This window comes from Bidens hawaiensis, unplaced genomic scaffold (assembly GCF_021521415.1).
Source record: "Bidens hawaiensis isolate Kalapana, Puna unplaced genomic scaffold, B.hawaiensis_p1.1 tig00012897_1, whole genome shotgun sequence".
Taxonomy (NCBI): Eukaryota; Viridiplantae; Streptophyta; class Magnoliopsida; order Asterales; family Asteraceae; genus Bidens; species Bidens hawaiensis.
The window spans coordinates 418,509-431,859 of NW_027492076.1; the positions used below are offsets into that span (position 1 = coordinate 418,509).

Consider the following 13,351-nt stretch of genomic DNA (forward strand, 5'->3'; position numbering starts at 1 on the left):
CGTACATTAAAAGAGATGATGAATGCCATGTTGATTAGCTCGGGCGTGAGCTATGACTTGTGGGGGGAGACTATTCTCTCGGCCAATTATATCTTGAATAAGATACCCCGCAAGAAAACGGACGTGACTCCGTATGAGTTATGGAAGGGTAAAAAACCTTCATACAAATACATTTGAGTGTGGGGGTGCCTTGCCAAGGTGACGGTTCCGCCACCAAAGGCACTAACGATAGGACCTAAAACCGTGGATTGTATATTCATTGGATATGCACACCATAGTAATGTGCATAGGTTTCTTGTACATTAGTCCAAGAATCCCAATGTACATGAAGGCACTATTGTTGAGTGGAGGACCAACGATTTTTTCGAAAATGTGTTTCCCTGTTTAAGGAAAACACATGCGAGTTCATCAAGAGCGGTTGATGAAGCAAGTACATCAAGAGTGATTGATGATACTGTTCATGATGAGAGACATGAACGACCCGAAATTGAGGAAGGTGAGCTTAGACGAAGCAAAAGACCAAGGATTGAAAAATCCCTTCGGTCCTGATTTCGTGAGCTACATGGTTGAGGGTGAGCCCAATACCTACCGCGAGGCGGTTACCTTCGCGGAATCACCTCAATGGAAAGAAGCAATTAAGAACGAGATAGATTCTATATTGCAAAATCATACTTGGGAGTTAGTAGATCTTCCCCCGGGTTGTAAACCCCTTGGATATTGTTGGATATTCAAAAGGAAGATGAAAGCCGATGGAAGTATTGATAAATACAAGGCAAGGTTAGTGATCAAAGGGTATAGACAAAAAGAAGGTCTAGAATATTTTGATGCTTACTCGCCGGTCATGTGAATAACCTCAATAAGGTTGGTTCTTGCAATCGCGGCCTTACGAAATTTGGAAATTCACCAAATGGATGTAAAAATCGCATTTCTAAATGGCGGTTTAGATGAAGAGATTTACATGGAGCAACCCGAGGGTTTCTCCGCCCAAGGGAAAGAGGGCAAAGTATGTAAACTAGTCAAATCATTGTATGGTTTGAAGCAAGCTCCAAAACAATGGTACTTAAAGTTTGATCATGTCATGCTTGACAATGGATTCAAAATAAACGAGTGTGATAAATGTGTCTATGTGAAGGACACGCCAGGAGGTTATGTGATTTTATGTCTTTATGTAGATGATATACTTATCATTGGGAGTAATGATACTATGATTAAATCTACAAAAGATATGTTGAAAGCGAGATTTGACATGAAAGACTTGGGTCTCGCGGACGTGATTCTTGGGGTTCAAATTACTAGAACCCAAAATGGTCTTATCTTGAGTCAATCTTACTATGTGGATAAAATTCTTGAGAAATTCAATAAGGATGACACGCGTGTCGCGTCAACTCCAATTGATACGAACCACCATCTATCTAAAAATAGAGGCGAGGGTGTTGCTCAGTTAGAGTACTCAATAATTATTGGTAGTCTAATGTATCTTATGACATGTACTCGACCCGATCTAGCTTATGCCGTGAGTAGGAGTTTATAGCTAGATCCACGATGGAATCGGAGTTTATCGCCTTGGATAAATGTGGTGAAGAGGCGGAATGGCTACGTCAATTTTGGAAGATATTCCAATATGGCCAAAGCCTTTGTCAGCTATTTGCATACATTGTGACAGTCAATCAACGATTGGTAGAGCCCATAGCATGATGTACAACGGCAAATCAAGGCATATTCGACGTAGACATAACACAGTACGACAACTACTCACAATGGGTGTTATCACGATTGACTATGTGAAGTCAAAAGATAACATTGCAGACCCGTTAACAATAGGCTTAAGCAAAGAGTTAGTTAACAAGTCGTCAAAAGGAATGGGACTAAAGCCCATGGGAAAAGGGAACATGAGGGAAACCTAACCTAGTTGACTGGAGATCCCAAGATCTAGGTTCAATAGGACAATTTAATCATGAAACCAAGGGTGGTCACTATGGGGGAGTACCCCAAACCAAACTAAAGGGCGTTGCGTGCGCGCGCGTCCTAGTCCATTCCAATCAGTGACACATGTTGTAAGGATAAGCATAATAAAGGTTAATGATTTATGGAAATCAACAAACCTATTGCTTTTAATGATTCGAGCGAGAATCACCTATGTGAGAGAGAACTAGGGTCGGTTCGAATGGATTTTGGGGCAAAAATCCTAGAGCTCTCGCAGAACCATGCTAGTGTTCCAGGACCATAATAGGACACGACAGTGAGGGGTTGGCCAGACCATGGAGAGTGTTGTGTGAAGTGTATTGTCGTCTACATAAATGGGGGTATGTTCAAAGACATCGTGTCTACACACCGCTAAGAGACTAAGTATGCTTCACAAAGGAAGGTTCAAAGGGTAACACCTACCTATCCTGCAATGCTCAATCGTTGAATTGAATCTAAGAAACTTGCATGTATGGATTGATCTCAATGTGAAAATGAATGAGTTTTGTTTTCGCATGTGGGGGATGTTGGAAAATATGTAGAAATTAATAAGTTTTGTTTTCACATGTGGGGGATTGTTGAAAATTTTTTGTGAACATATATATATATATATATATGTTGGGACCAGGATTCTTGATCCTTGTGGATAAGCTATTCTTGGCGACTGTTTCCAGGAATAAGGATCCTTTATGGATAAAGGATCCTCAACAGCTGAATACTTGGTCAAAGCATTAAAGATTGTAGACGTTGAAAGGAGTTACAACTCGTTTATACAAGTCATAACCGCTCCAATATTCTCGCAAGGACAATAAATGCTCTTTATGGCTAGTTATTATTTAATTATTCTTCTTGTAACTATATATATGAGCTGATTATATCACATAACACACACAACACATAGCATATAGAGAATCATACTAGCAAACACTTTGTACTCACGATCAGCTCGTATTCTCACCTATTGTAATATTTTCAAGTTCAATATAATCGGTAGTGATAGTTTTCACTACCCGAGGTTTTTATGCCGGCGGGATACTAGTTACCAAGGGCTTTACCTCGTATAAATATCGGTGTTCATCTTTTGATATAGTCACATTAATCATATTTGTCATACAAGCATCAATCCTCACATACGAATTTGGTTACTTGATCCTTAGACCGATTTTTGACCAAAACAATATATATATATATATGTTTAAACTTTGAATTATATTATTCAAGGTTGTTAGTCAATTAGTCAAAGCCATTAAAATGTCCTTTAATTTGGTCAAAAAAATTAAAGTTTTGGTTAATGGTTCATTTAATTTGGTCAAAAAATTAAAGTTTTGGTTAATGATTATTGAATGGTTTCAACTTTCTACTAGTATAAATACCAAGGGAGCTCATTGGTTGTAGACACACAAAAAACACAAAATTAACACATTCTCTCTTGTGTTTTCTCTAACCTTCTCCTTAAAAAAATTCCAACATTCTTGATCATCTTTATCATTTTCTTTAAGGTACTATTCGGGTGCTAGAGCCCTCCCCGGCAGTACATATTGCTTAGGCCGTTGTACCCTGAGAAACAAAACGGGGAGAGACCCGGAATTTGTTTTAAGGGCCCTGTGTAAAACACGATCATCGGCCACAAAGAATACACCATTCTTCTTCTACACCTTTCTTGCATTATTTTATTTCAATTGTATTGTAATTTTGATTTTTCCGGTGTAATTCGTATTGTAATTTACTTGCTTTCCTAGATAGGTTTGATTCCTTATATTGTAATCATTTCATTAAAAGTGTTTTATTTTTATACGCGAACGGTTTCCTACATATATAACACATAATATATAGCAAAAAAAAGTGTAAATATATAACACAAAATATAGTGCAACACAATTTTTGTATATATATTTTTTTATTAATAAACTGTCATTTATTTATGGTACTCAACAAGATTAAAAAAAAATACTTGATTGTATAGTTTAACTTAAGAAAAAACAATAATTCCGTATACTAAAGTGCCAGGCGTTTAGTTATTTAAAATATTCTTGTTTTTCAAAGCTTTGATCATAAACATTGATTAGATAACATGAAGAAAATTAACATACAAACTAAAAAAATGTGTTACTTGTGTGAATCAAATATAATAATTATATATACAAGTAATGTAATTATATAATTATATTATGTTGTATATATAATTTCACTAATTAATTTATACAGTTAGCATGTTAATTTAATTTGTATTTAATCCAAAGCATAGATAATCCCCTGCATACACAACTCTATGAGAATGTGATGGGAAAATTAATTGCTAACTTTAGTTTACTTTTTTTTAAATATAAAGTTTTATTTGATGAGTTCATAAAATCATTTTTTAACTGCAATTCATGAATTATCTAACTCTACATTTGAATTACACATTTTTGTGATAATCATGAAATTAAAATCAACACCACTTGAAAAGAGAAAAATCTAATCCAACGTCTTGTTAGAATTAGAACAAAACCTATTTCATTCATAAAATGAGTTTTATTGTTTTTAATTATGAGAACTATAAAATTTATACGCAATGTGTGAAGCTAGCTCGCTTGATAGGGACACATATTTCTTAGATGGGAGGCCTCAGATTTAAACTTGAGCTAAAAAAGCATTTTAGGATTATTGGTGTAAAATAGTAGAAGTAATATTTGTTATGGAAAAAAACTTTATTCTTGTAAGTTTGGTGAAAGTCTATCAATCAATCAATACTCAATATAATTGTATACCAAAAAATCGTATGTGTTGATCTCGGGTCACTCCCCACCCCTATCGTGTCACTAGATTACTTCACTCATGAATGGTGAAATTACATGCCTTTGTCCCGTTTAAGTTAAAAAAAAAACAAAAAAAACAAGAGGGTCATGGGTCTCACCGAACCCGTATAGCCCTTAAACAAGTTACAACATATTATTTATTTGTTAAATATTTTCATCATCAAATAATAATTTTTGCGGGTTATGGGTTTCATCAAACCCGGATAGCCCTTAAACGGGTTATAAAATCACATGTTTTTGTCAAACTCTTTCATAATTAAGTCCTAATTTAATTTCTCCTCTCTATATATTCTCCGTCGCTGGTATATCCTCTCCGTTACCGGTTAATTTCCGATTACCACTCACCATCGTCAACCTCCCTTCTCATGCAACAATCACCATCTTCACCTACATCAATCGCCCCTTCTTTATGGATTTCGCCTTATTCGCCGATTGGTTTAGATCTTGCCGTCCCTTACCTCCTTTTTTATTTATGAAACCCTATCCGGGTCAACTCGTTTTCGTCTTCTTCAATCATACCACCACCACGCCAACATTGATTCCAAGCCCATAACGCTTGTTACTGGTGGCAGAATACTAACATACTATGATATATTAAACTTATAGAAGCATGACTGATCTAGCTAGTGATCTTATTGTTCTCTAATACAAACCATGGTTTATTGTTCGCTCATTTAAAATTTAAATGTACCGTTCATTAACATAAACAAACATAAATGAACATAATTAAACAAAGGTAAACGAACATTGACGAACAAACGTAAATGAACACGAACAAATGTAAACGGGCACAAAAAAATATAATAAACACACTTAATTGAACACAAACGAACTAGTATAAAACATTAAGTAGATGATTCATTTAATATTTCATCTAAAATAAACATAACCAAACATAAATGGATCAAAATAGTTTCGAGTATATTACAAATTCATTACAATAAATTAAATAAAAAATAAAAAATATATATTCATAATATTAGAAACGATAAATGGAAAAAAAAACCTTATTTTAAACACATGAAATATAAATTGGCAAATCATAACCAAATGTATAATTAAACACGCACCAATAGTAGAATACTTATTTTTAACAAAAACACATGAAAAACGTTATTTTAAAGATCTATTACCTTGACATGAAAATAGCTACTATCATCTAGAGAATTAATTTTCCATTTCATTAATGTAATGCCTTTTTTGTTAACTATTATTTTCTTTTCTATTTTACATGCAACTAATTCCTAAGAATATTAGAATTTAGTTTATTACAACAAAATCATTAATTTTAGAGCTAACTACATAAATGCGCCCTATAATTTAGTCTAAGTCACACATTTCATACCTAAGATTTAAGCATAACAAGTTTAGGTTTGTGGTTACATTTTTAACATGCTTAGGGTGTAAGACTATCTTCTAATATTTTTGTTGTTAAATACGTATAAAATGCCAAATTTCTCCTTAATAAACATGGATCACTATTATAAGTTACTGCATTTTAGGTACACGAGCTATTTATGTGAAGTTCTAAATAGAACAAAATTAACCCACCCACACCTTATTGCTTCGTTTCTCCTCGCCGACGTTAAACAAATTTTAACATTTTAGGGATATTGCCATCGAACCATTGGAGATATTTTGCTCATAATATATCTATACCAATTTTGGTGGTGTGTTAAGACCAATCTATTTGGAAAGCACAACCACGATCTTCAATGTTCATCTCCCGCATTTGTTGGTTAATGTAGAAGGTTTTGAATTTTCTTTCTCTTAGTTATAGCAGCCTAGCAGGTTTGTATTTTCTCACATCGGTCAATCCATAGTTTGGCCGCATAAAAGTTGTAGCGTTGACATTATAATTGTTGGTATCGATCGGGGATCATTTTGCTCTACCATAGGGTAGAATCGTTAATTGAACAATGGAAGAACATACTTTATTGTGGATTTCAAAAACTTCTTGTTGATTTCACCAGATGAACATTACGTTAAAGTTCTAATTTCTGACAAACAATCAGATCGATGAATAATCAGTAGCGCAGACAGGAAGGAGATCGACGGCCTGTGGCGAACAACAAATAGTCAGGAGAATTGTGAGGAACAGGGGATGTTCGTTTCTACATAAACACACAAAGTTTATATTGAAAATTAGTCTTAAATATGTTACAAAATAGAAAGCGTGTTCCCATAATTGCAACTTGTAAAACTTAAGTTTTAATGTAACCCAAATTAAATTACAGGGACCATTTACGTAATTAACTTTTAATTCTTTTTTCTCTTAGGAGCATGTTAAATTATTTCAGACTACACTTATGCACATTTAAGTATATGGTTTTACCAATTTCTTTTTATCATACCATACTATTAAGTTGCAAGTTAAACATGTAGCTATTATAAAAATTGAGGGTCTATTTGAAAAGTAGCTAAAGCATAAGTCTTAAAAAGTTAAAGCTTCTGTCTTATTTATGATGTTCATTACTCCAAAATCTTATAACAACTTAAATTCTAATCTAATGGAACTCGAATTTGTTAAAACAACTTAAAACTTGAACCGAACCGAACCTAAATTTCATATTTATAAAACTTATAAAACAACACACAAATGGCACTGAATCAAACTTGAATTCCATAACGAATTCACTTTCAAAGTTTTCATATTCAAATAACCCGAATAACCGAAATGACCCAAATTCGACACGTCTAACGCGCCTATATCACGTGGCCTATGCGTAACCTATACTACAAAATAGGTGGAAAATAGTGACCCCCACGTAGAAGCCCAGGACTTTATTTTATTAATATAACACCACCAAATTAAACTTTATTTCCTGCTATATTAACTATCATAATTCACAATACACCATTATTCATTCCACATCTTCACACACAAGAAACCAAATCCCCAATTTCATCATGCTGGATCTAAACCCTAATTTCACCAACAAACACTCAAATCGTAATAATAATAATAATAATAGCAATTACAGACACCGGTTCAATGGAGGATCAGCCAACGTTCAATTCCGATTAGAAACAATGGACGAAGATTCCGGTTTCAGCCTCAGTCCGCCGGACAGTCCGGTGAGATTTCCGAACCGGTCGTTATCTCCGGCGTCGCGAGCTCAGGCGATCGCGAGAGGCCAACGCGAGATGATGGAGATGGTGGATAATATGCCGGAAACGTCGTACGAGTTATCGCTGAAGGATATTGTTGATCAGAGGCTAGAGTTTACGGATGCTAGTGTTGATGAGACGCAGAGTATGGAGGACGGTGAACAGCGGTTGATCAATTCCGGCGGGAGTCAACGGCGGCGCGTGAAGCGGACGGAGAGTAGTAGTAATAGTAAAACCGGACGGATTATTGTTAAAAACGGAAGTATGAATAATAATAATAAAAGACTTCTGATTAATATGTTCCTTCCGTTGTCGATTGGATCGAAGAAGAAGACGAAGAGTTTTAATCGAACGAATTCGTATTTAAACAGTTTCAATCAATCCGCCGGAGTAAAATCATCGGAATTATTAAATAAGTCTGGCGCCGGCGACGGCGGTGTTGATCGGAGGGACTGGCGGACGAAGGTGACGGAAACCAGTAGCAGCAGTGGCGGTGAGAGTACGGGAAGAAGCGACAGCAGTGGTAGTAGTGGTAGCGGTAGCAGCAGCGGCAGCAGTCTCCGGAATAACAGTGACAGGTATGGTTGTTATGTTGAAAAATTAATGTGCATTAGGAGGTTGTACTGTGCATGTGCTTGATGCACGGAGCGTATTTTGTTTGATTATTTCGTGGTTACGTCATGAGATAATATTGTTTTTGGAAATTAAATTCGAGCGAAATGATTTTTGTGATTAAAAATTAAAAGAGAGTCTATTAATTAAAGTGGACGTTTGTGCTTTTACGTTACTCTTTTCTACAACTTATAGAAGATACAATACAAACATACATATCTCCTCATCTTCTAGAAGAATAAACATATTAAATATCCTTTGATCTCGAACGTATTGGGTCTTCTTTTGCTATCGTTCACGACTTAAAAGTATTAACTTTTTTTTTTATTAATTTTAATTAAAAAATGTCATGTGTAAGTAATGTTGAATACGTTAGGCCGATAATTAATGTATTTGAAGGGTTGTACCATTTTTCAACTAACGTTTCCTATGGTGTAAATTGAATCATTGTCCGGGTTACACGTGTGCATGCGTGTACGGTCTGGCCGGCAACTTTTCTAATATTGAATATGCACATGGTATTTTATTTGATTTTAAAAATAATCTACGATGAAACTATCAAGTGTATTAACAACTTAACAAGCTTTAAGTTTGATATAGGTCCAATTCAACCGGCTTAATTTAATAAAAAATAATAATTTAGGCACAAACAAGTATATAAGCCTAACCAAATCGCAATTAGGTTGATTAGGTCAGTAAGACTGTCCAAGCCGATCAAGAAGTCTTTAGTTTTTCTTTTCGTTGCTATTTTTACGAGTAATTAGATGATAATACTAGTCATATACACAAATGCATAGACTCTAGATAGTTGTGCTATTTTTGTTGAAGTAATGATATGAATTGATTTGCGATCTAATGTGAATGTTTGAAATGCAGGAGAGACGATGGTTGCACGCAAGGATGTTGGTCATGTTTCCCCTATAGGAAGAGAAAATCATAGTGTTGAAAATGGAATATAAAGAGGTTTCTAATTAATATTGGGATTGGCCACTTGGAAAAGTGTGTTTAATGTTCAAATTATTTTGTAATTTGTTGTGATGTATTTATACGAGTCTTCCACATCACACTTTGAAACAAAATCATTCTAACCGGTAAATAGTTGATGAGATTGCAAAAGTTTTTTTGGTAAGGTGTCAAGTGTGTTATTAAACAAAACTTTCACTACCTTTGACTTTCACATTAGGGTTTCTTTTTAACCGTACACGAATACCGAACCCAACCCGAAACGATCAGAGATCCAAATAATCCGGCCTGAATTTACGTTACGCAGTTAAACTCCTAACCCGAACCCTAGATCAAAGAGTCAGGCCGGTATTTTGGTTGAAATACCAAGAATCGGGTTGACCCAAATAACCAAATGTCTCAGCTACTGCATGCGTATTTCATTCAATTCTACTTGACATGTAACTGTTACTATGTTGCAACATGCTATCTTCATTCAATTCAAAATTTAATTTAACAAAACCCTAATTCTCTATTACTTATATGCATTGATCAGTGTAATTTCCATTCCACAAACAGTCACATATCATATAGTGTATTTTCCATTCCACACACAGTCGAACATCACATGTCGGTTTGAATTACATCTTCAAGTACTTGTTTGCATAGGTGATTATGTTTTCCAATAATAACCAGTTTGCATACTCTTAGTAAACTGATGATCATGTTTTGCAGTAAACCCTTTGTTTTGCCAAGCTTGGGTAAAAATGTCTTATATTAATTTTTATTGGTGTAGGTAACTGTAATTTTCAAATAAAGAAAGCCCAAATCAAATAATTGTAAATTTGACTAATTATATTAAATAAAAATAATGTAAAACGTGTGGTTGTTAAATATTTCGTTTGCTTCTTCTCTTTCCGTCGGTTCCCATACATACACTGCCATCTTTAACACATATATAAATAATCGATCGTTGCTTCTCTTCTAATTTTATCACGCTTTGTCATCATATTCTAGAGAAGATAATTAAGAAAATTAATGATACATATCATTACGTGTTTTCTTTTTTCCTTTTCAAGTATATAGTTTTGTAATAGCATTCAGAAACAGAAAGGCTTTGCTAGTAGCGGTTGGATTTAAAACTATAAAACCGTTTAAATTGATCACTGGTTTGATATTGCTATAAGTTTTTACTTTTTTAGCTTTTGATTTTAAATATTTTAAATCATAGATTGATAGTACACGGTTTAGTTTATGGCCTGTGATGAGAGCCAACTGTATAACAGTATAAAGCCGAACCGAAACGTAATATTGATATATATTATATCTATTTTGGATACCTCGTAATAGACATATTTAGTTTTGTATTAAGCACCTGGGCTAATTGTCTATAGGTTGCGTGGATTAATTGGAACCTTTTGCTTTTCTAGGATAAAATACCTCACATTAAATTGGGACCAATGAATTAAAAGAACAAGTGTCAAAGTGTGCCTTTGTCCGTTTCCAAATGGAATATGTAATGGTTTCACAACGAAAGGAAAAACGCCCCGTCATATATCACATCACATGTCATGTAAGTTAAAAAAATGTTACTAAAAGATGTCTAATGATTTCACTCGTTATATATCATCAAAATAATATTTGAGTTATATAAATAAATGAAATAATTAAAACTGGGTAATTGTGATTGATTAAAAAGGGTGAGATACGCAGTCTCAACAAAACGACACCCTAGGGGGAATGTCCCTTTTCTTCCTTAGGCGTAGTGATGTTGAAGGCTTTTTGATGATGAAATTGCATGATGACACGTCTCTTTACAAACGCCCTAATAAGGTGAGATTTGTTATCTTTAGTCTTTTCTCTATCTTCTTCTAGTATGTAGCCAAATGTACATGCATACATACACAAACTTGGCCACACACATACAAACCTATTTACGTTTATGGGGCTATAGTTTGACGGGAAATGCATCACATGTACATTGCCGCACTGTTGCTTGTTTGTGTTGTATGTTAAACGCATTATTTTACATTTGCGCACATCTATGTGCGCATGTTAACTTTCGCTTTATATTAAACGGGGTAACCACAGAGTGTAATACATAAAAACTCATTTAAGACCTCAACGCACTTCCACACTATGTAAAATTGTTAAGACATGTATCCGTACATTCTAAAATGAGGTAAGGGCATATTTTTAATCGTATAACCACACAATTTATCATACAGTGTGCTACCCTTTTTAAACATGCCATGTTTATTAAATATAGCTATACTTATTATAAAGCATTTGGGAGTGATATGTTAAGAGATTTTTGAGTTTATGGGTTTACAACCTTTTACTAACTGCATTTACTTTAATTAAGCACAAGATTTTAAAAAGGTAAAATGCTCTTTTAATCACTAGCCCATTATATTCAATTCATATTTAAAAACATAAGTTTTACTTATTTCACTTTATTCATTAATCCGTATTTAATGACATAACTTTTGTTTATTAAAAATTGTTCCGACACCCCTCTATACCTTTATCCGTATCTAATGACATAAATTTTAGTATGCACGATAATATGGCTTGCACAAGTTAAATTAAATACAACACCAGTTAGCCTTTCACGTAGTGTGTGGGTCCATGCTATATATGTGTGAGTGCGCTCATATTAAAGAGTATTAAATTTTGGATATCATGCATATCTTAAAAATAACGAAGTATATAGAAGTGATTAGAGTTCTAAAAATTTGGTGGAATTTGAATTTAATGAAAAAGAAATATACATAGCACATAGATGAATCCAACTCTACTCACCTTACGGTGTGAAAATATTGGCATCACATAATAGTCAATTTGGTGTTTTATCAATGCGTGAAACAATTTGAGATTAACGTTCATTGTATTCATGATATGTTGTTAAAACGAACTCTCAGAATCTGTTGCCTTTACAGTTGTCCATATTGATATTATATTGACCAAGAGAATATCTTCTACTCGATTTGACAAACTTTAGTCTAAGTTTCACATTGTGTCAACTGCTTACTTTGCTTGACTAAACTAGTTAAAAATCAGTTTAACTAAGACAAATCAATTTTGTTACATATAAGATTGGTTTACTTCAACTTTTTACAAACTTGAAGTTCATTTATAATATATTCAGAACTCATTTAAAATACTTTTAATCATGCTTGATATTCTTATAGCGGTTTCGAACCCTCAATCTTTAGAGAAGGGATACCATTTAACATGTCAAGATAACTTTGGTTATATGGATATATATATACACTTGCAAAAGTATTTAATATTTTATTTTGAAAAGTTAATAATATATTTAACAATAGATTCTAGAAGAATAAAAAGGAACAAAAATATGTTATTTAAAGTTTATAAAACAAAAGGCTTAAATCCAAAAGTTGTATGTTTGCAAGTGTTTAAAGCGTAATTCAATTTGTTTTAAAACGTATTTGAGTTGAAATTTAATAATAAAAGTATTTATTGGCTAGCTACCCAAATCAGATTAGTTATCACTAGGGGTGTTCTTCGGGTTTCGAGTTTTTTGGGTCGGGTTCTTCGGGTTTCAAAGTTTTAAATCTAGACCCGAAACCCAACCCAAATCTCTCACAGTTTCTTCGGGTTCGGGTTTTTTCGGGTTAGGTTAATTGGGTTTCGAGTATCCTAGGAAAAAAAACTACATTACAAAATTTAAATATAACATATTCTTCTTTGCTTGTAATGTAAATAAACCAACAACAAAACAAAAATAAGCCACTAAAACATCCTAAAAGAGTAAATTTAACAAAGTTCAACCATAATAACAAGAGCGACATAATCGTCTTCAGTATGTCAAGATTAGGGTGTTGGATTCTAATTACTTTTAGTCGTAAATTGAAACATTAATAAACAATAAGTAATCTATTTATAATAGGTGGAATGAG

The 13,351-nt window shown here is 33.8% G+C and overlaps 2 protein-coding genes across 2 annotated transcripts in view; both read left to right on the forward strand.

Moving 5' to 3' along the window:
- Positions 1-13,351, forward strand: part of LOC143542550 (putative methyltransferase PMT24) — a 266,804-nt gene that overhangs the window by 230,584 nt on the left and 22,869 nt on the right. The window lies entirely within an intron of this gene.
- On the forward strand, positions 7,635-9,584 carry LOC143542532 (uncharacterized). Its single transcript, XM_077035099.1, has 2 exons — positions 7,635-8,449; positions 9,360-9,584. The coding sequence occupies exons 1-2, from the start codon at positions 7,671-7,673 to the stop codon at positions 9,421-9,423; spliced, it is 843 nt and encodes a 280-aa protein (XP_076891214.1). The 5' UTR covers positions 7,635-7,670; the 3' UTR covers positions 9,424-9,584.

Excerpts from the sequence above, each read along its gene's own strand:
- LOC143542532 (XM_077035099.1), top strand. The coding sequence starts at position 7,671 with ATGCTGGATCTAAACCCTAATTTCACCAACAAACACTCAAATCGTAAT. Across the intron at positions 8,450-9,359 it reads CTCCGGAATAACAGTGACAG|GAGAGACGATGGTTGCACGC; the intron begins GTATGGTTGTTA and ends TTTGAAATGCAG.